The sequence below is a fragment of the Leucopleurus acutus genome (assembly GCF_964270905.1).
Source record: "Leucopleurus acutus genome assembly, chromosome: 13".
In the NCBI taxonomy this organism is placed as follows: domain Eukaryota; kingdom Metazoa; phylum Chordata; class Mammalia; order Artiodactyla; family Delphinidae; genus Leucopleurus; species Leucopleurus acutus.
This window is the reverse complement of record NC_139155.1, coordinates 20,535,122-20,561,705: the sequence shown is the minus strand read 5'-3', so window position 1 is coordinate 20,561,705 and position 26,584 is coordinate 20,535,122. Positions and strand designations below refer to the sequence as shown.

Sequence of the window (26,584 nt, the reverse complement as noted above, 5' to 3'; positions counted from 1 at the left end):
GCAAGAGGCAGTAGAGCTGAGGAGGATGGAGGTGCAGTAACCGTCCGCTGCAGCTGCTCGTCTGAACTCTGTCATGAACGCCACTTCACTTACACAAAGTTGGTAGGTAACACTTGCCAAGTACCTGAAAAGGTACTGTTACCCTAAGATAACCATGGAATAAGAATTCTTGCTCATGAGGCCTTTAAGTTTTTCATGTGTTACTCCCACAGGAAAAGTTGTAACAATTTTCTTATTAATATGTAAGTCCATATAAGGATGTAGCTATGTTCCTTTACTTCTTGTATGTCACATTTCCACACAGTTGAAATTATTTGTTCAGTGTTTGTTTCCCTTATTAGATTGAAAGTTTTATAAGGAGAGGATGCATGACTGATTTGTGTGTTTGTACAGCACCTGTAATAGAAGTAACAATATACTCTGTTTAATAAATGAATTAATGATTTCAAAACCCACTCAAGTGCAAGAACTTTAATCTCTGATAGAGAGCTATCACTAGTTGTCTATCAGAAGAGAGGCCCTTCAGAAGAGCTTCCCTGAAACTAATTTCAATAGTATAAAGTAATTCCTCATTTTTATAGTGGGACATTAATAGATACTATTTCCTTTTTAATATCAGTAAATCAAGAAATAGAAGTACATACATACTATTTAAAACATGACATTGAGCAATGACTAGAACTAAAATCAGGTTACAAATCCTAAAAATTATCAGAAGTATGAATTTAAGTGGAAAACCCAGACCTCAGAACAAAAATATTAATATCAGAAAATGACAATAAAATATTAAAAACAGTATATAAATAGAATGATAGAATCAAGACCAAACATATCTATAAAATCAATAAATATAATGGTCAACTCAGCTATAAAAGAAAAAAAGACCCTCAGATCAGATAGGAAAAAAAAATTTCTAAAAATAAAGGGACTCAAAAAGCTGACAATAAAGAGTAAAGAAATAGAAAGCAAATATAGACAATGAGAAAACAAAGGTTCCAATATTACTAGAAAATTACTTCAAGGCAGTAAGTGTCAAATAAGACAAAGCTTAACCCATTATAATTAACTAACTTCCATAAAATAAATATTATCATAATACATTTGATGATAAAAGTAGGAGTTTGGTTTTCCATGGGGAAATGTGCATGTATAAACTGAGTTCAAAACTTGTTAAGAAAGCTCTCCCCAATACTTCATTCCACCTTTCACCTAGATACTACCAACATCAGAGAAAAGAGGGTATCACAGATACTACAAACATTAAAAATATTACTAGAAAATATTATGAACATCCTTATATCATTAACTTGAAAATTCCTAGAAAAACATGTTCTCAAAGTTGGTATAGGAACTACGAATATTCATCCATGTACTCATTAAATAAACTGAATCTGCAATTTCAAGGCCTCCCACTTAAAAACAACAACAACAAATTAGGCTGAGATGACTTCACAATTAAGTCTTCCAAACATTTAAAGAAAAGTACCAATCTTCCACAAATTCTTCCAGAGAATATTAAAAGAGAGATCACCTCCCAGCTTATTTTACAAGGCCAGCAAAACCTTGATACTAAAGCTTGAGAAGAAAATTATGAGAAAAGAAAAATGCACATCAATCTCTCTTGTGACTATAAATGCAAAAAATCCTAAACAAAATAACACCAAATCTAAACAGTGATAACACAACATGACCACGCTGAGCTTAATCCAGGAATTCAAGGTATGTTTAAAGGTTTTTCCATCTAAAAAAATCAAGTCTTACAATTTACCACATCAACCAATCACTGTAATTCACCCTATTAACATAAAAGAGATCATTATATCATTTAATTAGGTAGGGAAAATAATTTGATAAAATTCAATACCCATTCATGAAAAATATTCTTAGTAAACCAGGAATATAGTGAATTTCCTTAATTTGACAAAGGGTATTTACCAAAAAACCTACAGCAAGCATCATATTTAATGGAGAATCATTAAAAACGTTCCCTGGTATTACAATAACAGACAAGGATGTCTGCTATCACTTTTATTCAAGATCGTATTAGCATTCCAAGCCAGTGAAATAAGACACGGAAAAAAAGAAATCAAAGGTTTAAGGATTGACAAGGAAGAAATAAAACTCTCATTTGCAGATGATATGTTTGTTCATGTGCAAAGTTGGAGAAACTCACTAATAAATGAATTTAGGAAGGTAAATGAATACATAGTCAATATACAAAATTCAGCTTATTTCTTCATATTAGCAACAGATAACTAGAAAAAATTTATACGTAATCAGAATAGCATCAAAAAACATCGAATATCTAGAAATCAATTAAAGATGTAAGATGTCTAGACTGAAAACTATAAAATCTTAATGGTGGGATATACCAGGTTAGTGAATTGTAAGACTTAATATTGTAAAAATGTTAATTCTCCCCCAAATTGATCTATAGATTTAAATCCTGGCAGGTTTTGAAGAAGACTGGACAAGCTGAGTCTAAAGTGTATGTGGGGGACTTCCCTGGTGGTCCAGTAGTTAAGACTTCACCTTCCAATGCAGGGGGTACGGGTTTGATCCCTGGTCAGGGAGCTAAGATCCCACATGCCTCGTGGCCAAAAAAAACCAGAACATAAAACAGAAGCAATATTGTAACAAATTCAATAAAGACTTTAAAAATAGTCCACATCGGGCTTCCCTGGTGGCGCAGTGGTTGACGGTCCACCTGCCGATGCAGGCGACACGGGTTCGTGCCCCGGTCCGGGAAGATCCCACATGCCGCGGAGCAGCTGGGCCCGTAAGCCATGACCGCTAAGCCTGCGCGTCCGGAGCCCGTGCTCGGCAACGGGAGAGGCCACAGCAGTGAGAGGCCCGAAAACCACACACACACAAAAAGGTCCACATCAAAAAAAAAAACTTTAAATAAATGAATAAACAAATAAAATAAAATGTATGTGGAAATGCCAACAGCCAAGACTAACCAAGATAATCTTAAATGAAGAATAAGAAAGCTGGAAAACTTACACTACCAGATATCAAGACTTTTTATAAAACTACAGCAATTAAAAGAGTGCAGTACTGAGAAACAACAAACAGACCAATGAAATAAAAGAGTGTAGAAACAGATTCACATGTACAAATAGGGCAAAGGAGCAGAACAGACCAAAAACAGACTTTCACAAGACTTTCACACTTACACATTTCATTTATGACAGAGGTGACAACACAAAGCAACAGAAAAAGAATGGTCTTTCAGTAAATGGTGCTGGATCAATTGGATATCCATATGGGAAAAAAATAAGTCTACCTCACATCATACACAAAAGTCAATTCCAGATGGATCATAGACCCAAATGCAAAAGTAAAACAAAGCTTTCAGAAGATGACATGGGGAATATATTGATAACCTTGGGGTAAGCAAAAATTTCTTAAACACGTCACAGAAATAAAAGGAAGAGACTGATAAAGTATATCCTTTACTTTTTGTAAATCATCATTGAAGTATTACATACAGAAAAGTGTAAAAAAAACATAAGTATACAGCTCACTGGAGTTTCATAAAGTAAACACTCATGTAACTACCATGCAGATCAAGAAACAGAATATCACTAGCACCCCAGAAGCCCCCACCCCACACTCTCCCAGGCTCTATCCCACCTCCCAACTCTCTTAAAATTATGAACTTACACTTAAAACGCCATTAAGGAAGTGGATAAGGTAAGTCACAAACTGGAAGAAGATATGCGTGATAGATATATCTGACAAAGTACTGATACTCAGAATATACAAAGAACTCCCACAAGTCAATGAAAAAAAGATAAACAACATAACAAAACAATGCATAAAAGAGTAGGCACTTCAAAAGAAAGGACATCTATGCAGCCAATAGACATACAAACAGTGCACAGTATCATTAAATACCAAGGAAATGCAAGTTAAAATGGTAACAAATACACCTAAACACATACCAGAATGTTCAAATTTTTAAAGACTGATAATACCAAGTGCTGACAAGAATTTGAAGCAACTGCGCACTACTGGTAGAAGGGTGACTTTGTATAATCACTTTGGAAAACTATATGGTAGCATCTAATAAAGCTGAACATATGCATACTCTATGACCCAGCGCTTCTACTCCTCTATAAGCTCAAAACCAAAAACACATACTACAATAGTCACTGAAAAATATCCATAACAGCCAACAAGAAAGACAGAAACTAAAACAACAGCAACAGAATGGCCAATGCAGGGAACAGAGAAAGAGCAAATATCATACAAATAAAAAATGTCCCTATAATTAATAGATTCAGAGAGGAAAGAGTAGAGGTTGTATCCATAAAACAAGAACAGCAAAATCTTATATACAAAAGCCAAGAAACAGCTGCTGGAAATTAAAAATATGATCACCAAAATAAAAAAAATCAAAAAAAGGACTAAAAGTAAAATCAAGAAAATAGCCCAGAAAGTAAAACAACAATAATAAGACGGAAAATACAAAAGTAGAAATAGTAGAAAAAGTAGAAATAGATGGCTAATACACAACTCATACAAAGAGAGAATGGAAAGTTAGGTGATTCAGGAGAAAATGGGAAAAAATGACACAGGAAAATTTCCCACGCAAAGGATAGTAGTCACGTCTATCACCTACTAAGTGCCTTGTGAATGAAAAAAGGCCTACAGGCACATATCAGTGAATTTTTAAAAATCATAAATATACTAAACTTCTTAAGAGACAAAAAAGAAGACCATAAAAGAGGAACAGAGATTGAGCATGGCACTGAATTTCTCTTTGGCAACTCTAAAACTAGAGAACAATGAAGCAACGCCTTCAAAACTTCAGGGAAAATGATTCTCAATCTAAGATTTCATACCCAGACAAACTTGGTTGTGTCCAGCTGGAATAAAGTTTATTTCCAATGTGCAGGTTCTCAACTTTACCTCCCATTTTATTTTATTAGAAAGCTACTAGAGGATTTGTTACAAATGGAAGGCATCTACTGAGACAGAGGAGGACAGAATTCCAGAAAACAAACTCCCCACACAGAAGCACAGTAAAGAAAATCCTCAGAGCTACAGCTACACAGCAATACCAGAGAATGCATTCAGACTGAAGAGGAGGAGAGGTGATTCCAGGAAAGACACAAGAAGGAACGCCACGGATTTCAGCATAAGGAAAGTATTATTGATGGGCATGTGGCAGAAACAAGCATGAGGAAAGATTAACTCTGTTATAAAGAAAACGTGGCATACAATTCTTAAGACTGACAACAATAAAGAATTCTGATGCTGATGATAAAAGACATTACTTGCCATAACCATGAATAACTTTCAGTCATAAAAATGTAAACCCTGACTATTTAACCTATTTAACTAAAAGTGTGATATAACTATGTTGGGAGCATGGAGCAGAGAGAGAACTATGTATTCATGTACCATTGTGGGAAGTCAAGAAATAATGTCTAAAATTAATAAATAAAGAAATAGGATAATAAGTTTATTCTTCAGAAATACAGAGGTAATTATAAAGGGAAGTGACCAGAATTGAGATTAAATGCTTCTGGAAATGGAACTAAAGACACAAAAAGTAGGAAACTACTGTTATGAAACACAAGTTTTTAAGCATTGATTTTTTTTTCATCTATATTCCTACGTTTCTTAGAGAAATACAAAAATCTCAAAAAATGCCATGGATCTACCCATATCGGTGAAATATTTTTAAGTGATCTAGAAAAATATATGATGATTAAAGGTCACTATGAATGAAAAATCTATGGATTCATTATTTTTTTAAAAAAAATTCACATATAATCTTTCAGCTGCAACTCTCACCCCCATAAAGCTGACGAGTCACCAAAGCAGCTTTCTCTGTAGGGCTCCAACCCAGCATCCTTTGCCTGGATCTCTTACTTCCCACAACCTCTTTAAGAGTATACATTTTCTATCTCTGTAGGGCTCCAACCCAGCATCCTTTGCTTGGATCTCTTACTTCCACAGCTGCTTTAAGAGTATACATTTTCTAATACTTATATTCATATTTTATTATTTAAAAAACATTTCCACATTTCAGTCAACGACATTGTTTTCCCAGTTACGTTAAATTTTAAAACTCTCCTCATAGGCACAGCTGATTCATAGATAAATTTTGTCAATTATTTTATGACCAGCATGAAACCAGTCTTATCATCTATGCCCTAGCTTCCTATACTTTCTTCAACGGTCTCCTGGCCTTAAGTCAGTTATCATATTACATACAAGAGCCAGATTAAAACCTCTATCTAGGGACTTCCCCAGTGGAGCAGTAGTTAAGAATCTGCTTGCCAATGCAGGGGACACGGGTTCGAGTCCTGGTCTGGGAAGATCCCACATGCCACGGAGCAACTAAGCCCATGAACCACAACTACTGAGCCTGCACTCTAGAGCCCATGTGCCACAACTACTGAAGCCCATGCTCCTAGAGCCCATGCTCCGCAACAAGAAAAGCTACCACAATGAGAAGCCCGCGCACCGCAACCAAGAGTAGCCCCCGCTCGCCGCAACTAGAGAAAGCCCGTGTGCAGCAACAAAGACCCAACACAGCCAAAAATAAAATAAATAAATTTAAACCTCTGTCTAGAATGTCCTACCCATACTTCTCTTCTTTCAAAGACCATATATTCTCTCACTCCTCTGCTTTTTGTTTTCATTGCATTTACCATGCCATGACACATTATATATGTATTTATCTGTTTGTCTCTCTCCCTATCACTCTAGAAAGTAAGTTCCATGAGAGCAGGGACTTGGTTTCGCTCACTGCAGTATTCCCACAACTTAGAAAAGTGCCTGGCACAAGTTGAGGGCTCAATTCATGATTTTTGAATTAAAAAAAAAATTCATTCATTCATTACTTCGACAAATATGTGTTAAGCACTGACGTAATGGAGACACTATGGATAAAGCAATGAACAGCTAATACAGTTATGATCAGAAAAGGAGAAAGGAGAAGCACTAAGGAGGGTCTCTAAACCTAGACTTCATGAATCAGGTTTCCTGAACAGATGAAGTGATATCTAAGTTCAGACTTGAGGGATGAGCAGGAAATAGCTAATTAAAGTGGGAAAGAAAGCAGCATGAAATATGATCAGGGAATGCAAGGGCAGGGTGCAGAGGGGGAGATGAATAGCACATTCAAAAATCTACAGTTGCACATGATTCAGTTGTAGAACAAGGCAAGAATGTGAGGCCAGAGAGATACACAAAAGCCAAATCATGAAGGACTTTGTAAGTTATGTTAGGTGTTTTGACTTTAAAAGTCATGTTTGGTTTTTTTTTTTTTTGACCTAAAAACTAACACGAATCATCAAAACGTTTTCAGCAGAATAACACTATTAGATCATTATGTCAAACAGATCTTCAGGATGCAATATGAAGAAAGAACTGAAGAAAATAAGACAAGAAGCAGAGAGATGAAATGATTGTTCCTTGGTAGAGAGATGGAGCAAGTGAATATTTAGGAGGCAGAGTCAACAGGACTTGTTGGCTAATTAGATTTGGGGGTAAGAGATGGGAAGAGTCAAGGATGATGCTCACGTTTCTGGCTTAGGCGGCCAAGTGGACAGTGGTACATACAGTGAGATAAAGCATATAGAAGAAGGAGCTGGTTTGAAAGGATGATGATGAAGTTTGGGAAGATGAATTAGAGATACTGGTGAGACGTCTAAGCAAACAATGTTAGTAGATTGAGTGATACAAACAAATGAAGCTCAGGATAAAGATGTAAATTTGGAAATCATTAACATATAGATGATAACTGAGGCCATGACAATGAGTGAAATCATCCATGAAGGGTTTACCTACAGAGAAGAATGCACAGTATTCCCTAGGAAACCCCACCATTTTGAAAGATAGACACAGAAGGAACACAGGATGGGGATTGAGAAAAAACAAAGGAGGAAAACCAAGAGACTACAGTGTCACAGAATAAAAGACAATATTTCAGAAGGCAGATGTAGTCAAGAGTGCCTAATACTAAAACACGTCAAGTAATGTAAGGACTGAAGTTTGCTCAACCAATTTAATTAGGATCATCAATAATCTTGATGAGAACAGTTCAAGTGGCATAGTGAGAACAAAAGCAGTATTTCAGAGATATAAAAACTAAGAGGTAAAGTAGATAGTAAATACACACAACTCCAAGAAGTTTGACTGTAAAGGGAAAAGAAAGAAAATGAATTCTAAAGGAGACACAGAGTAAAATAAATAAATTTTTAAGATAGGGAAGATTTGAATATATTTAAATGCTTTGGGGAAGAAGCCAGTTTAGAAAGAAGTTGAAGATGAAAGGTAGCTGACATAATCCATTGAGTGAGCTGTCTGAGAAGGTAAGAGGGAATGTATCTGGGAAGCACAGATATTGGTATTACCTTTAGGTCACAAGATATGGTCAAGTTCAGTTCAGAGGGGTAATAAAAAAGCTACTTCCTTGTTCAGATCCTTTAATCATTTCTCATTTGCAAATTTAAACACAAATGCTTTAGTCTGTTCAACTTCACAAATATTCAGATAAGTGCAAATTTAAAATGAAATCGTTTTTATACAATGAACTACCAAGAAGAAGAAATATTGATAATAATACCATAGAAGGTAAGCTGAAACTGAACTGCACATAATTTGTCAATAGACTTTTAATTTGGTACAAGTCTTTGGAAATCAACTTGCCAGTATGTATCAAAAATCATAAATATTCATACTAATTATATTTCTGGGAATCTAGCCCAAGGAAATATTGAAAAATATAGGAAGGAACTTACTACATAAGGATACTCACTTGAGTACTACCCATAATGGTGAAAAACTGGAAATAATATGGAAATTATAAAGTAAATTGTATGCCAGTACAATGCACAGTTTTTGGAATAATATACAGTTAATTATAAAATTATAGCACACAAATTATATAAAACATGGATTAAATGTGTATAATACAATGTTAGGTGAAATGTTTTAAAAGTATGTGTATATACATGGCATCTTTCCAACATCACCCAGAATAATGCTTTTAAATAATACTGGACAACATATCATCTATTTCTTCTGCCCAGGCAGCCAATTTATCTGTCTAGAGACAAGGAATATAATATCCTCCATGGAACTCTCTGCTTTAGCTTATCTATTTCTTAATCATAAAAGCATTATACTAAAGACTAAACTAGAAGTAACAGTCAGGGGTTAGGAAGGAGTAAATGTTAAAATGCCTGGAATGAACAGCAATTTTCAGGGTTATAATAACTGAATACTAAAATATTTTATAAACTTTTCACACACAATGTCTTTAAAGTGCACATTTTTAAAATTTACCTTTCACCTAAAAAGTTTCTTCTAACATGTAAAAATAGTCACTCTCGGTTATTATCAAAAAGATGAGATTTAAGTGCTGGCAAGGATGTAGAGAAAAGGGAACCCTCATTCACTATTGGTAAGAATGTAAATCGGTACAGCCATGATGGAAAACATTTGAAGGTTCCTCAAGAAATTAGAAATAGAACTACCATATGATCCAGCAATCCCACTTCCGGCTATATATCCAAAGGAAATGAAATCAACATCTCAAAGAGATATCTGTACCCCCATATTCACTGCAACTTTATTCACAATAACCAAGTTATAGAAACAAACTAAGTGTCCATCGATGGATGAATGGATAATGTGCGTGTGTGTATATATATACATACATATATTTATGTATATACACACACACAATGGAATATTATCATCCATAAAAAAGAAAGAAATCCTGCCATTTGTGATAACATAGATGAAACTTGAGGTGATTATGCTAAGTGAAATAAGTCAAACAGAGAAAGCAAACACTGTGTGATCTTGCTTATATGTGGAATCTCAAAAAACCAAACTCATAGAAACACAGAGTAGAATGGTGATTGCCAGGGGCTGAAGGTGGGGAAAATGGGGAGATGTTGATCAAAACATACGAACTTCCAGTTGTAAGATGAATAAGTTCTGGGGATCTAATGTACAGCATGGTGACTATAGTTAACAATACTGTATTATACACCTGAAAGTTGTTAAGAGGGATCTTAAATGTTCTCACAATCACCACCACAACAAAAAAATGGTAATTATGTAAGGTAATAGATGTATTAACTAACTTTTTCCTGGTAATCATTTTGCAATGTATACACGTATCAAATTGTCACACTGTACACCTTAAATTTACACGATGTTATATGTCAATTACATCTCAATAAAGCTGGAAAAAAATCATTAAAAAAAGACATTTCTGGAACGGAGTAAAGGCAAGTTTCATATCCTTTGAACAAAGAATTAGCTAACAAAATAAAAGGAAAAAAATCTAGGATCAAATGGAAGATTTAAATCCACTTCTTCGGTGATTTAAATGTTTACTTTTCGGTAAAAAAAGAATATTCTGTAAGAAATGTAATTAATATTCAAAGACTATCAGAAACACCTAAAGCCTATAGGCTTTAATTAAAAGGAAAAAGTAATGGCTCAAAAGCTGAAGTTTCTTTGATTTGAGGATAAAAAAAGAGAAAAAGCAAGAGACCATAAAGTGTCAAAGATGACAGCATTAAAGAAATAAGAAAGAAACAGCTATGTGAGTTCTTCACATACTGAAAGAAGGAAGCTAGGAAAGACACCCTTGACAGCAAAATCACTATTCAATTAGATTAAAAAGAATTAGGGGCATGTTTTACATATCTGGCCAAATAAGGATAGTTCAAAGATCTTACTGTTTGGGATAAGAGTCTTATAACTGGTAGAATTCCCTCCACCCCAGTCAAGATTTCTTTTTAATCTAATGACAAGACAAGTACATGTTAAATATGCCAATAGTATATATAAAACTGGATGGCTACTTACCCTATCATAACCAGATTTTACAAATGCCATCTCTACCTTATCATTTTAATTGTAGGCAGAAATCACTGGTGAATTCTGTTTAATGCACTTTTGTTTACATACCTTAATTTGCCCTTTTAAAACTAAGGCATTTTCAAGGAGTCAGTACATTAGAATTTCATAATTTATATATTTTATAGAACTCAAATTAGACTGCCATATTAGACAGAACTAGGCATATGATGTTTGTTATATAAAAACAGAATTATGAATTTCTATGATTGCTTCACATCTAAACTAATCACTTCAAACCGATTCAAGGTAAAAGATCTAAAAATCAAATCCTAGTTCTAGGTCTCAAAATTCAACACTCCGAAAGGAATTACAATACCACTAGCTTGAATACCTTATTAAAAGAATGTGATACAGTTAAGATAAAAACATATCTGCAGGAACCTCAAAAAAATAGAAACCTCACTGTCTAATTTATTTACTCTATGATCAGAATAACTTCTCCAAATGAAGTATTTGGCAATTTATATTACTAATCTAGTTCAATGAAGCTATGCAAAAGGTAGCAAAATTGGAAGAATCATTTTTGCCTATGTATTTTATGCCAACTATCTCAACAAGAATAGCTCACTAGCAGTCATCTGCCATATGTATGTCAAAATATAATTAAATCAACATCTTTCCTTTACTTAAAAACCTGAATCTAAACTGGAATAGTCAGGATGACAGATCATGATTTCAAAAAACATTAATACCAAAGTTGTCTCTTTACTATTTTCCTGCATTTACTCAATGCACAGTCCTATATTTTGAAATCCTGTTAGTGAGACAGTAGTCAAATATTATCTCAATTCTTACGTTCAGGATAAAGAAGGTGGAGAGACAACTAATGTCTTAGTGTAATCAAAAACATCCAGCAAAAATTGTCAGGTGACAAGAGGATAATGTGAAAAACAGTGCAAACATTTGGAGAAGTAACCTCCAAAATAATTTTAACACTTCCTGTCTCTGAAAGCTAGAAGGAAGATAAAAACCCTCAAAAGATCTGGGTTAAAATGACATAAGTGGGGTTTTTTTTGGTGGGGGCAGGAGATGATTTAGCTTTTTTGACATATTCTTTTCACTTGAGAACAATCTCATAAACGTTAATTAAAGAAGGAAAACTTACAACTACTCAACATACCAAAGAATAAGAAGCAACTAATCTGGTTACTTCAGCTTTAAAAATCTAGGTTGCCAATATCTCTACAACCAGATAAACACCCAGTAAATATAATTACTACTGTTTTTAAAATCTGTGACTGAACTTAAGTGCAGAAAACAATTAAATTCCTGTTAAAATGACCATAATTTGCTACTCGGCTTGTCTTTAACCAAAATATTTGTTCACAGACTATATTGAGAATGATTTGACAAGGAAAAGATGAGGATAAAATTTACTAAATACTATCTGTTCTCAATGAGACAACTCAAATTTTCAACATGGAACTAATATTATTAGTTATTCCACTTTCTTTATCTTTTGGGCTTTTTGAAGCAAACTGTCTTACCCAATTACATACTTTCAAATTTTTCAATTAATAAAAACCTTTACAAGGAAGCGATTTTAAAATCACCAAAAAGCCAAAGGACAAGATGTTCAAGACTTTCGACAGTATCTAAGAAAGAACACAATCAGGGAATGGCTTTGTCAAGGTGGGCAAAGCTCAGAATGGCAGAATTCCTTCCCTATTGGAATGAATATACTAAAACTGCCGGTGGTTTGGTGGCTATCACTGGGTGCAGTAGTAAAACAGAAGGGAAAAGCCTGGCACAGAAAGCTGAATGGCCCAAAGAAAACCTAAGTGGTGACAAGAGCCTAAAGGCACATGCAGGTACGCATCTTTTATATTGGATGTGATACACTTACATGGCCCCTGTTGAATCTCTTGGGGACCAACAGTAAAGCAAGTTTAGAACTTCAAATCTTGAGACATCTATAGCAAGATGCTGATCCAATGTGGCTCCAAATATCTTCTGTTTTCCTGGCTCACCTGAAGAGGAAAAAACACTACAGAGGATGTGGGAACTGAATTTCTTTATGTAGTTTCTTCTAGAGCAACTGTCTGAAAGTTTTGGCCCAATCCTTTTTGAAGTCTGGAGATGAGACACTTGAGGGACTAGTGAAAAACAAAATTCACATGAAAAGGTGGAGTGAGACATCTAAAAGGGGAATACGAGAGCAAAAGATACTGGTCGTAGGTAAATCAGTGTTTCTAATCCTTAAGTGGGAGGAGGCAGAGAAAGGAGAGAAAAAATGCACCGATGTTTCTCCCTCCGCTCCCTCACCCCAATTGCTACTAAAATTTCACAAAGTACCTAAACTTTTTGACCGCAATTAGGGAGTGAGTGAGCAAGACTACTTGGAAAGTTTAAGCGTTTTGTCAAGTCTCCCTCCCCTGGCTAAGCGGCATTATTAAGCAGCAGGGAGGCCTTTCAGATAATACTTTTTTTCTAAGAAAAGATTCTGGTGGAATACAGCTTGAAACAATAAAGGAAGAGAAAAATAAATGCAATTTATACAAAAATGGAAGTCACAGGACAATATACCATATTGACAAAGTTTATTTACTTCTGTTTTTCCAAAGGGGAGGGCTGCTTTCTTGTAATAAGAAATCAGAACAAAAAGTAGTTTCCAAATAATATAAAATATTTTTAAACTAGGCAACACGAACTGCATGCTTCATCCCCTTAGGAAATATTACCCCTGGAAAGATAATCTTTAAAAAACTAAGAAGAGCAGAACCAAGTCTGATGTACATTACAACACAAAAGCATAAAAGTGGAGTCCATAAAATTAATTTTAGATTTTTTAATTAACTTAATTTTTTTCTTAAAACATTTTACCTAAATGTTGTCTTATCAGAGTTATTCTCCAGCATTCATGTAATAGCCTAGGATATAAAACAATTTTCTTTCCAAATATATTCCATTTTAACCAGAGTTTACTTGAACTATATCTGGTAAAGATACCAGAATTTTCTGAAAAATAAGATTGGAGAACCAATTAGATCCTTACCTGACGTGGCTGTTCATTCATTCGTTGTGGATCTGATTTCACTTTATTACTAGGATGATTTGTGACTTTGGTTACCGGTTGTTTGAAAATTGATGCTGTTTGTCTAATTGGCAATGTTGTATTCAAGTCTGGCTTACCCTGTGGATATAAGTGCGTTTTAATTAATAAATATTATATATAAATACAATTAGATAAATTTTTATTAATTCAATATGTATTACTTTAACTTGGATTATTCCAAACTTCTCAATCTCAGCATTTTAAATACTCTGAAGTACACTTTAATCACTTTATTATGTAAGACGTGCAAAGTTTTCTCATAATAAAAAGCTTTTTGTATTCTTTTAAATGTAAGAAAATTCTCTAAATTAAAATTCATAATTAATTTGATTAGCAAGATACTAGGAACTTCTAGGTGAACAAATATGTTTAAGGTTAGGTTACACAAAAGGAAGGAGGGTTTTCAGGACAATAATCGGAAAGCAGTCATTTCTACATTCTGAAAATGGAGGAAACTAATAGCGCACTTGGCCATTAAAATAGAAATAACCTCATGAGCTGTCAGGGGGCCAGGCTTACGTAAAACCACAAAGGTTAACCTTCCCTTTTATATTAAAAAAAAAGATAATTAGAAATGAAAGTTGTAATTCCACAAACAGAGCTCAATTTAGAAAAATGTAATAAAATAAGGAAATATCCGTTATCTTTAATATTTTATAGCACATTTAATGCTTTTTTAAAAAAACTTAAAATTGAAGTTTCAGAAGGGCAAGCAACATACTTATTTTTAATCAACCAGTAAAAAAATTAAGTTATGTTCTAATGAAAAGCAAATGTGGCACAGAATTGCTATTAAGCTCATTTGAAATACTCTAACATCAGGTGGGGCAGAGGCGAGGAAAAAGAGGAAGAAAAAGAACAAAATGTGATTTAATCACTGTGTATTCTGAGTCTGGCAAAACCCATAAAGCTCCAATACACCTGAAAGCAACACACATCAGATAATTTTAGTATACAAGTATACCTGATAAATCATCTACAGGATGTTCAATGAACTTTTATCTTTATAACTATCTCCACAACTTTGAGACTCCAGAACAGCAGTTCTCAACCTTGAGCATGCATCAGAGTCACCCAGAGGGCTGATGAAAGCACAGGTTATTGGGCCTCACTCCCAGAAATTCTGATTCAGGAGGTCTGAGGTAGGACCTGGGAAACTGCATTTCTATTAAGGGCCAGGTGATGTTGATGCTGGTACAGCGACCACACTTGGACAACGACTGTTCTAAAACAAAGACTGCGAGTTGGTGGCGGGGAGACCAGGTCTAACCCATAGATAGATGTGTTTTGTTCAGTTTTTAGTTCCTTTAGTAAATTAAGCCAACATCTACAAATAAAATTCACATAAAATGCAGAATTCTAGGCTGCTTAAAGGAGCTCCAGAGACGGGTGCGAGCCACGGCTAACAGCGCGGACCCCAGAGACGGATATGAGACGCTAAGGCTGTAGCTGCCGCCACCAAGAAGCCTGTGTGCGAGCACAGGTCACTCTCCACACCTCCCTTCCGGGGAGCCTGTGCAGCCCGCCACTGCCAGGGTCCCGGGATCCAGGGACAACTTCCCCGGGAGAACGCACGGCGCGCCTCAGGCCGGTGCAATGTCACGCTGGCCTCTGCCACCGCATCCGTACCCCACCCTCCCCCCCGGCCTGAGTGAGCCAGAGTCCCCGAATCAGCGGCTCCTTTAACCCCGTCCTGTCTGAGCAAAGAACAGACGCCCTCCGGCGACCTACACACAGAGGTGGGGCCAAATCCAAAGCTGAACCCCAGGAGCTGTGTGAACAAAGAAGAGAAAAGGAAATCTCTCCCAGCAGCCTCAGGAGCAGCAGATTAAATCTCCACAATCAACTTGATGTACCTGCATCTGTGGAATACCTGAATAGACAACGAATCATCCCAAACTGAGGAGGTGGACTTTGAGAGCAAGATTTATTATTTTTTCCCCTTTTCCTCTTTTTGTGAGTGTGTATGTGTAGGCCTCTGTGTGACATTTTGTCTGTATAGCTTTGCTTCCATCATTTGTCCTAGGGTGTCATCCGTCTGTTTTTTTTTTAAATTTTTTTTCTTAATAATTATTCTAAAAACTTTATTTTACCTTACTTTATTTTATTTTATCCTCTTTCTTTCTTTCTACTTTTTCTCTCTTTTATTCTGAGCCGTGTGGATGAAAGGCTCTTGGTGCTGCAGCCAGGAGTCAGTGATGTGCCTCTGAGGTGGGAGAGCCAACTTCAGGACACTGGTCCACAAGAGGCCTCCCAGCTGCACATAATATCAAACGGCGAACATCTCCCAGAGATCTCCATCTCAACACCAACACCCAGCTTCACTCAACGACAGCAAGCTACAGTGCTGGACACCCTATGCCAAACAACTAGCAAGACAGGAACAGAACCCCACCCATTAGCAGAAAGGCTGCCTAAAAGCATAATAAGTCCACAGACACCCAACACACACCACAAGACAGGGACCTGCCCACCAGAAAGACAAGATCCAGCCTCATCCACCAGAACACAGGCACTAGTCCCCTCCACCAGGAAGCCTACACAACCCACTGAACCAACTTTAGCCACTGGGGACAGACACCAAAAACAACAGGAACTACGAGCCTTCAGCCTGCAAAACGGAGACCCCAAAGACAGTAAGATAAGCAAAATGAGAAGACAGAAAAACACACAGCAGATGAAGGAGCAAGATAAAAACCCACCAGACCTAACAAATGAAGAGGAAATAGGCAATCTACCTGAAAAAGAATTCAGAATAATGATAGTAAAGATGATCCAAAATCTTGGAAATAGAGAAAATGCAAGAAACATTTAACAAGGAACTAGAAGAACTAAAAAGGAAACAAGCAACAATGAACAACACAATAAATGAAATTAAAAATACTCTAGATGGGATCAACAGCAGAATAACTGAGGCAGAAGAACGGATAAGTGACCTGGAAGATAAAGTAGTGGAAATAACTACTGCAGAGAAGAATAAAGAAAAAAGAATTAAGAGAACTGAGGACAGTCTCAGAGACCTCTGGGACAACATTAAATGCACCAACATTTGAATTATAGGGTTCCAGAAGAAGAAGAGAAAAAGAAAGGGACTAAGAAAATATTTGAAGAGATCATAGTTGAAAACTTCCCTAATATGGGAAAAGAAATAGTTAATCAAGTCCAGGAAGCACAGAGAGTCCCATACAGGATAAATCCAAGGAGAAACACACCAAGACACATATTAATCAAACTGTCAAAAATTAAATACAAAGAAAACATATTAAAAGCAGCAAGGGAAAAACAACAAGTAACACACACAGGAATCCCCATTAGGTTCACAGCTGATCTTTCAGCAGAAACTCTGCAAGCCAGAAGGGATTGTCAGGACATATTTAAAGTGATGAAGGAGGAAAACCCACAACCAAGATTACTCTACACAGCAAGGATCTCATTCAGATTTGATGGAGAAATTAAAACCTTTACAGACAAGCAAAAGCTGAGAGAGTTCAGCACCACCAAACCAGCTTTACAACAAATGTTAAAGAATCTTCTCTAGGCAAGAAACACAAGTGAAGAAAAACACCTACAATAACAAACCCAAAACAATTAAGAAAATGGGAATAGGAACATACATATCGATAATTACCTTTAATGTAACTGGATTAAATGCTCCCACCAAAAGACACACACTGGCTGAATGGATACAAAAACAAGACCCATATATATGCTGTCTACAAGAGACCCACTTCAGACCTAGAGACACATACAGACTGAAAGTGAGGGGATGGAAAAAGATATTCCATGCAAATGGAAACCAAAAGAAAGCTGAGGTAGCAATTCTCATATCAGACAAAACAGACTTTACAATGAAGACTATTAGAAGAGACAAAGAAGGACACTACATAATGATCAAGGATCGATCCAAGAAGAAGATAAAACAACTGTAAATATTTATGCACCCAACATAAGAGCACCTCAATACATAAGGCAAATACTAACAGCCATAAAAGGGGAAATCGACAGTAACACATTCATAGTAGGGGACTTTAACACCCCACTTTCACCAATGGACAGATCATCCAAAATTAAAATAAATAAGGAAACACAAGCTTTAAATGATACATTAAACAAGATGGACTTAATTGATATTTATAGGACATTCCATACAAAAACAACAGAATACACAATTTTCTCAAGTGCTCATGGAACATTCTCCAGGATAGATCATATCTTGGGTCACAAATCAAGCCTTGGTAAATTTAAGAAAATTGAAATCGCATCATGTATCTTTTCCAACCACAAGGCTATGAGACTAGATATCAATTACAGGAAAAGATCTGTAAAAAATACAAACACATGGAGGCCAAACAATACACTACTTAATAACAAAGTGATCACTGAAGAAATCAAAGAGGAAATCAAAATATACCTAGAAACAAATGACAATGGAGACACTATGACCCAAAACCTATGGGATGCAGCAAAAGCAGTTCTAAAGGGAAGTTTATAGCAATACAATCCTACCTTAAGAAACAGGAAACATCTCGAATAAACAACCTAAGCTTGCAACTAAAGCAATTCGAGAAAGAAGAACCAAAAAACCCAAAGTTAGCAGAAGGAAAGAAATCATAAAGATCAGATCAGAAATAAATGAAAAAGAAATGAAGCAAACGATAGCAAAGATCAATAAAACTAAAAGCTGGTTCTTTGAGAAGATAAACAAAATTGATAAACCATTAGCCAGACTCATCAAGAAAAAAAGGGAGAAGACTCAAATCAATAGAAATGAAAAAGGAGAAGTAACAACTGACACTGCAGAAATACAAAAGATCATGAGAGGTTACTACAAGCAACTCTATGCCAATAAAATGGACAACCTGGAAGAAATGGACAAATTCTTAGAAATGCACAACCTGCCAAGACTGAATCAGGAAGAAATAGAAAATATGAACAGACCAATCACAAGCACTGAAATTGAAACTGTGATTAAAAATCTTCCAACAAATAAAAGCCCAGGACCAGATGGCTTCACAGGCAAATTCTTTCAAACATTTAGAGAAGAGCTAACACCTATCCTTCTCAAACTCTTCCAACATATAGCAGAGGGAGGAACACTCCAATCTCATTCTACAAGGCCACCATCACCCTGATACCAAAACCAGACAAGGATGTCACAAAGAAAGAAAACTACAGGCCAATATCACTGATGAACACAGATGCAAAATTCCTCAACAAAATACTAGCAAACAGAATCCAACAGCACATTAAGAGGATCATACACCATGATCAAGTGGGGTTTATTCCAGGAATGCAAGGATTCTTCAATATATGCAAATCAATCAACGTCATACACCACATTAACAAACTGAAGGTGAAAAACCATATGGTCACCTCAATAGATGCAGAGAAAGCTTTCGACTAAATTCAACATCCATTTATGATAAAAACCCTCCAGAAAGTAGGCATAGAGGGAACTTTACTCAACATGATAAAGGCCATATACGACAAACCCACACCCAACATCATCCTCAATGGTGAAATACTGAAAGCATTTCCACTAAGATCAGAAACAAGACAAGGTTGACCACTCTCACGACTCTTATTCAACATAGTTTTGGAAGTTTTAGCCACAGCAATCAAAGAAAGGAAATAAAAGGAATCCAAATCAGAAAAGAAGTAAAGCTGTCACTGTTTGCAGATGACATGATACTGTACCTAGAGAATCCTAAAGATGCTACCAGAAAACTACTAGAGCTAATCAATGAATTTGGTAAAGTAGCAGGATACAAAATTAATGTACAGAAATCTCTGCATTCCTACACACGAATGATGAAAAATCTGAAAGTGAAATCAAGAAAACACTCCCATTTACCATTGCAACAAAAAGAATAGAATATCCAGGAATAAATCTACCTAAGGAGACAAGACCTGTATGCAGAAAATTATAAGACACAGATGAAACAAATTAAAGATGATACAAATAGATGGAGAGATATACCATGTTCTTGGATTGGAAGAATCAACATTGTGAAAATGACCATACTACCCAAAGCAATCTACAGATTCAATGCAATCCCTGTCAAACTACCACTGGCATTCTTCACAGAACTAGAACAAAAAATTTCACAATTTGCATGGAAACACAAAAGACCCCGAATAGCCAGAGCAATCTTGAGAACAAAAAACGGAGCTGGGGCTTCCCTGGTGGGACAGCGGTTGAGAGTCCGCCTGCCGATGCAGGGGACACAGGTTCGTGCCCCAGTCCGGGAAGATCCCACATGCCGCGGAGCAGCTAGGCCCGTGAGCCATGGCCGCTGAGCCTGTGCTCTGCAACGGGAGAGGCCACAACAGTGAGAGGCCCGTGTACGGCAAAAAAAAAACCAAAACAACGGAGCTGGAGGAATCAGGCTCCCTGACTTCAGACTATACTACAAAGCTACAGTAATCAAGACAGTATGGTACTGGCACAAAAACAGAAATATAGATCAATGGAACAGGATAGAAAGCCCAGAGATAAACCCACGCACATACGGACACCTTATCTTTGATAAAGCAGGTAGGAATGTATACAGTGGAGAAAGGATAGCCTCTTCAATAAGTGGTGCTGGAAAACTGGACAGGTACATGTAAAAGTATGAGATTAGATCACTCCCTAACACCATACACAAAAATAAGCTCAAAATGGATTAAAGACCTAAATGTAAGGCCAGGAACTATCAAAATCTTAGAGGAAAACATAGACAGAACACTCTATGACATAAATCACAGCAAGATCCTTTTTGACCCACCTCCTAGAGAAATGGACATAAAAACAAAAATAAACAAATGGGACCCAATGAAACTTCAACGCTTTTGCACAGCAAAGGAAACCATACATAAGACCAAAAGACAACCCTCAGAATGGGAGAAAATATTTGCAAATGAAGCAACTGACAAAGGATTAATCTCCAAAATTTACAAGCAGCTCATGCAGCTCAATAACAAAAAAACAAACAACCCAATCCAAAAATGGGCACAAGACCTAAATAGACATTTCTCCAAAGAAGATATACAGACTGCTAACAAACACATGAAAGAGTGCTCAACATCATTAATCATTAGAGAAATGCAAATCAAAACTACAATGAGGGCCTCCCTGGTGGTGCAGTGGTTGAGAGTCCGCCTGCCAATGCAGGGGACACGGGTTCGTGCCCCGGTCCAGGAAGATCCCATGTGCCGCGGAGCGTCTGGGCCCGTGAGCCATGGCCACTGGGCCTGTGCATCCGGAGCCTGTGCTTCGCAACGGGAGAGGCCACAACAGTGAGAGGCCCGCGTACCGCCAAAAAAAAAAAAAAAAAAAAAAGACTACAATGAGATATCATCTCACACCAGTCAGAATGGCCATTATCAAAAAATCTAGAAACAATAAATGCTGGAGACGGTGTGGAGAAAAGGAACACTCTTGCACTGCTGGTGGGAATGTGAATTGGTACAGCCACTATGGAGAACAATATGGAGGTTCCTTAAAAAACTACAAATAGAACTACCGTATGACCCAGCAATCCCACTACTGGGCATATACCCAGAGAAAACCATAATTCAAAAAGAGTCATGTACCAAAATGTTCACTGCAGCTCTATTTACAATAGCCAGGAGATGGAAACAACCCAAGTGTCCATCATCGGATGAATGGATAAAGAAGATGTGGCACATATATACAATGGAATATTACTCAGCCATAAAAAGAAACGAAATTGAGCTATTTGTAATGAGGTGGATAGACCTAGAGTCTATCATACAGAGTGAAGTAAGTCAGAAAGAAAAAGACAAATACCGTATGCTAACACATATATATGGAATTTAAGAAAAAAAAAATGTCATGAAGAACCTAGGGGTAAGGCAGGAATAAAGACGCAGACCTCCTAGAGAACGGACTTGAGGATATGCGGACGGGGAAGGGTAAGCTGTGACAAAGTGAGAGAGTGGCATGGACATATATACACTACCAAACGTAAAACAGATAGCTAGTGGGAAGCAGCCGCATAGCACAAGGAAATCAGCTTGGTGCTTTGTGACCACCCAGAGGGGTGGGATAGGGAGGGTGGGAGGGAGGGAGACGCAAGAGGGAAGAGATATGGGAACATATGTATATGTATGACTGATTCACTTTGTTATAAAGCAGAAACTAACACACCATTGTAAAGCAATTATACTCCAATAAAGATGTAAAAAAAAAGAAAAAAAAAGAGAGAAGAAAATGCGGAATTCTAGCTTCTCTTAAAAACTCAAAGATCTAGAAATACTGGACTGATGTGGCCAAAGCAGGCCATTATTGATTAGTAATGGCTGCCACTAGAGGTGTCAAGTTTTGTTCTTTTGCAAAAGTCTTCAATTCACATTTGCAAAGCTGTCTGAGCCCTACAGGTACTGAGTTTGTGATCTCTGCTTAAAGAATATCAGGATGACTAGAAAGGTAAGGATCACAATAGATTAATCTGATCATTATTACAATTACAGTATTATTTGGACTCACTATTAAATATACCTCTACCCCCAGCCCCAAACACACACACACGCACACACACACACTGATCTTCTGTACCTACTGGGCATGCTTGTCATTTCTTGCACTCAATTTTCTCCCCATGTATGTGCTTACCTTTACGAGACATATTCATCTTTAATAACTCTTAATATTATTTCTCAGGCATTTCACTTTCTTATCTTTATGGTTTTCCAAAAAACTTAGAGGTGTGGAAATTTGACCAACAGGCTGCAAAATAACCACTTAGGATGCCATCTCTGAAAAGTGTGAGGCCCAGAAATGTGTATTTTTTAAAGCTCTCCTGGTAATTCTGTGATGCACCGGTTTGGATCCCTCTGATTTATGACACCTAGAGCATCCTGAGGTCCTAAGTGAAGCCATCCAACCTATAACATAGTCAATAGTCAATCCTAAGGAAGTTTAACACATAAATGCTTATGAAGAACTTATCCTGTCACTGATTAGTTATAATTAGTATCTTCCACTAAACAATATCTTGTTTGGTTTTTAATGTTTTTGTTCTTTAATAAAGAACAATAAACTCTGCTGGTATTATAATGAAGATGGCATCAGTAGACAAAGAAGTATATAACAACTGTTTGTATGAGCAAACACAGTCGAGCCTGTAAGATTCTCATTGTTACAAAGAATGACTGGAGAAAGCACAGACTAGCCTAAACTATTCAAAACTATAAAATCCTGAATCCACACAGACTGGAAGGAAGCATGGAACATGTAAAACGACCTGTGCTACAATGGTTAGATTGATATTTTTTTCATTAACTTATGTTTGTGGTACAATTAATAAAAATTTATTTACTGGCTAAAAGTATTCAAAATACACCATTAACTTCCATTGTCTGATAATGAGACAATTCATTTCCCAGTGGCATGGAATGAGATTATTCAAGAGTGTGCTGCCTTGCTCCTCTTTTATCTTATTTTGGTTTCTATTATTTTTTCTCTTTTAAACTGGCCTGAAAGCTCTGAAGACAGAAAGAATTTTTTACTAATTAATTTTGTATTCTACAGCAGTATCGTGTAGAATAATCTGAGAAGCTGGACGAACTGGTTTTCCCAGGAACTGTCAAAAAAACAGTAAATTTTATTACCATTCTCCCCTGAGGACTGTCAAAGAGCCACTGTTAATTCACGCCCAGTTGTTGTCTGAGTTTTTCTAAATAACTACCAATCTGCCATGAACTTAGCAGTTATAAAGCCAACACTTTTTTTATGGGACAAGTCAAAGCTATTCATGTATTTGAAATCTTCCCTTTCAATACAAGAAAAAGTAAAATAGAAGTTCCTTATATCATAAAACTAAACCGACAGGGCTTCCCTGGTGGCGCAGTGGTTGAGAGTCCGCCTGCCGATGCAGGAGACACAGGTTCGCGTCCCGGTCCGGGAAGATCCCACATGCCGCGGGGCGGCTAGGGCCGTGAGCCATGGCCGCTGAGCCTGCGCGTCCGGAGCCTGTGCTCCGCAAAGGGAGAGGCCACAACAGTGAGAGGCCCGCGTGCCGCAAAAAAAAAAAAACAAACCTAATTTGACAAACACACACATTCTAATAAAGTTTCCAACCTTTGATAAATCTTCTCAGTATACAGGGTAGCGCTCAAATCAAAATTTAATGTATTTTATAATAATGTGTATATTAAGCTGGAAGTATTCAAATAACTCAAATAATTGTTGAGGGTTCATTCTATCCCTCTGGGATGAATACAAAAATAAATCTTTAAAAAAATTTTTTAAATTTTTACTTAATCTCTTTCCAATAAATATCTGAGATGGCTCTTAAAACTCACAAAGGACAAATACGCAATAAAAATTAATTTTAAAATTAATTTTTAAAAATCAAGGAGAAAACAAATTTCCTTTTGAAAAGGTTAACAGTGATTGATACTAGAGCTGAGCATCAAATGTGGATCTGAACTTTCTAGGGGTGTGGATGAAAAAAAGAAATATTAAATTACATAGATATCACACTCAGAAGGGAGGAAGCATACCAATTAATGAGGAAAACAAAAGCTGTCCTGGTATTAAACCTAGAAAAAAAATTAAAGACACAACATCACAACAAATATTTAGCAGATTTCAAATGCTTTTTCTTTTTCCAATGACCTTCCATAAAAGCCAAGAACATATTTAAAGGACAACTCAGTGAAGATGATTCTGAAAAGAACTAAACCAGAGTGTTCGGATTACTGTGTAAACTTTCGGTGATCTAGTGTGATTAAGGCTAGAAAAGAGGATAACTAAAGAGGTGATGCAGAGCATGTTTCATAAACCGGTCATTTTCAAATACTGTTTCATTCCTACCCTTAAAAATTTTTTGCAAATATATATACCCCACCTACATTTTGAAGTATTTCACATTTTAATGTAAAGAGTTGGGGAGCGGGGGTGGGGGATGAATTGGGAGATTGGGATTGACATGTATACACTAATATGTATAAAGTAGATGACTAATAAGAACCTGCTGTATAAAAAAGTAAATAAAATTAAATTTAAAAAAAGAGTTGGGGAGGATGAGCTAAGGTATTTTAAATACTGACACTTTAATAATAAACTGTTACATCATGTTAAAATGCAGCTAACAGAATCTAATTATACCCGCCATCAGCCATGTATACATAAACAAAATCTTCAGTAGTAATACATTTATTATACTCCTTTTTCCCTTTGAACAATTCCATTCCCAGAATTATTTATTTTAAACTTGAAAACCTTTAATTAATCATTTATACATCATAAAGTTATTTTTTTTACTTTCTGTGACCTTAAAGTTCTTAGTGATAAAAAAAAATTTTTTCTGGTTTATTACAATTATTAGTATATAACTGACCAAAAACAGTAAATTATACATTTTAATAAATAATTATTAAATATAAGAGATAAAAACTATACATGAAAATAATTTATTTAAAAATTAACTCCATAGCCTTAGATGAGTAGTCCCAATTGCTAGAACATTTAAGATTTAACACCGATTCTATTTCTATTCTTCATTTTTTGATAGATATAACACTAAGAAACCTTGTTCACATAAATGAATAGTTTTAGTCTGTCTGTCAATTTTTTGGACTTCTTTTGAGTTATATGTGAAAATATCACATAGCAAACGATCAAAAATTTCAATAATTCACATCTACATTAAGTCCTCTGTAAATTTTATTGTGGGCAAAGAACTGTACTAGTAGAAAGATTTGACAATTACCAAGTCATTCATTTTCTCAGTATCAACACCAATATTTCAAATTGTCCCTTTACTGGAGGTCAAACATTTTATACCATAGTAAAACTGCACACAAGCGAGAAGAGTATTATATACTCTTCTATAAAATGGGAGAGAGTTGACTATGGAAGAGGAACTGGGGAAAAAAGAACCTGTACCTCTATCTCAGGTACATTCTCAGAACCTAAGGACACAGAAATAATTCCTTTAAAACCACCCATGCTGTGTATACCATGTTAAGCCTCCACATAGCATAGTTTGAACAGCAGGAACTTAAACTATATATTCTAAATACCACTTTCCTCAGCCTAGCTTTGAAACAGTATGATAGTTCAGAACTGTGCATATTCTATAACAAGCGCCTAGGGGATTCATTTTATCTTTAAAATGCATGCAAATTTTGCATTTTATTTTAGAAATTAGCCACGTTTGTTTTAATGTAAAAATGTTGCTCTCTTACCCAAAATGCTTCAACAAAACTGGACACCTCCAATGGAATACTACTCAGCCATAAAAGAATGAAATTTTGCCATGTGCAGCAACATGGATGGACTTGGAGGGCATTATGCTATGTGAAATAAGTCAGACAGAGAAAGACAAATACTGTATGATATCACTTGTATGTGGAATCCAAAAAATACAACAAACTAGTGAATATAACAAGAAAGAAGCAGACTCACGGATACAGAGAACAAACTAGTGGTTACCAGTGGGGAGAGGGAAGGGGGGAGGGGCAATATAGGGGTAGGGGACTAAGAGGTACAAACTCTTAGGTATAAAATAAGCTACAAGGATATACTGTACAACATGGCGAATATAGCCAATATTTTATAATGGCTATAAATAGGGTAACCTTCAAAAACTGTGAATCATATAT

The 26,584-nt window shown here is 36.1% G+C and overlaps 1 protein-coding gene across 1 annotated transcript in view; it reads right to left on the bottom strand.

The window, feature by feature from the left end:
- The window catches only part of MBD2 (methyl-CpG binding domain protein 2), a 76,921-nt gene that overhangs the window by 21,430 nt on the left and 28,907 nt on the right, over positions 1-26,584 (bottom strand). The window contains exon 3 of the mRNA XM_082853163.1: positions 13,907-14,044. Coding sequence (XP_082709289.1) covers positions 13,907-14,044 — 138 coding nt within the window. The remainder of the gene's footprint in view (positions 1-13,906; positions 14,045-26,584) is intronic.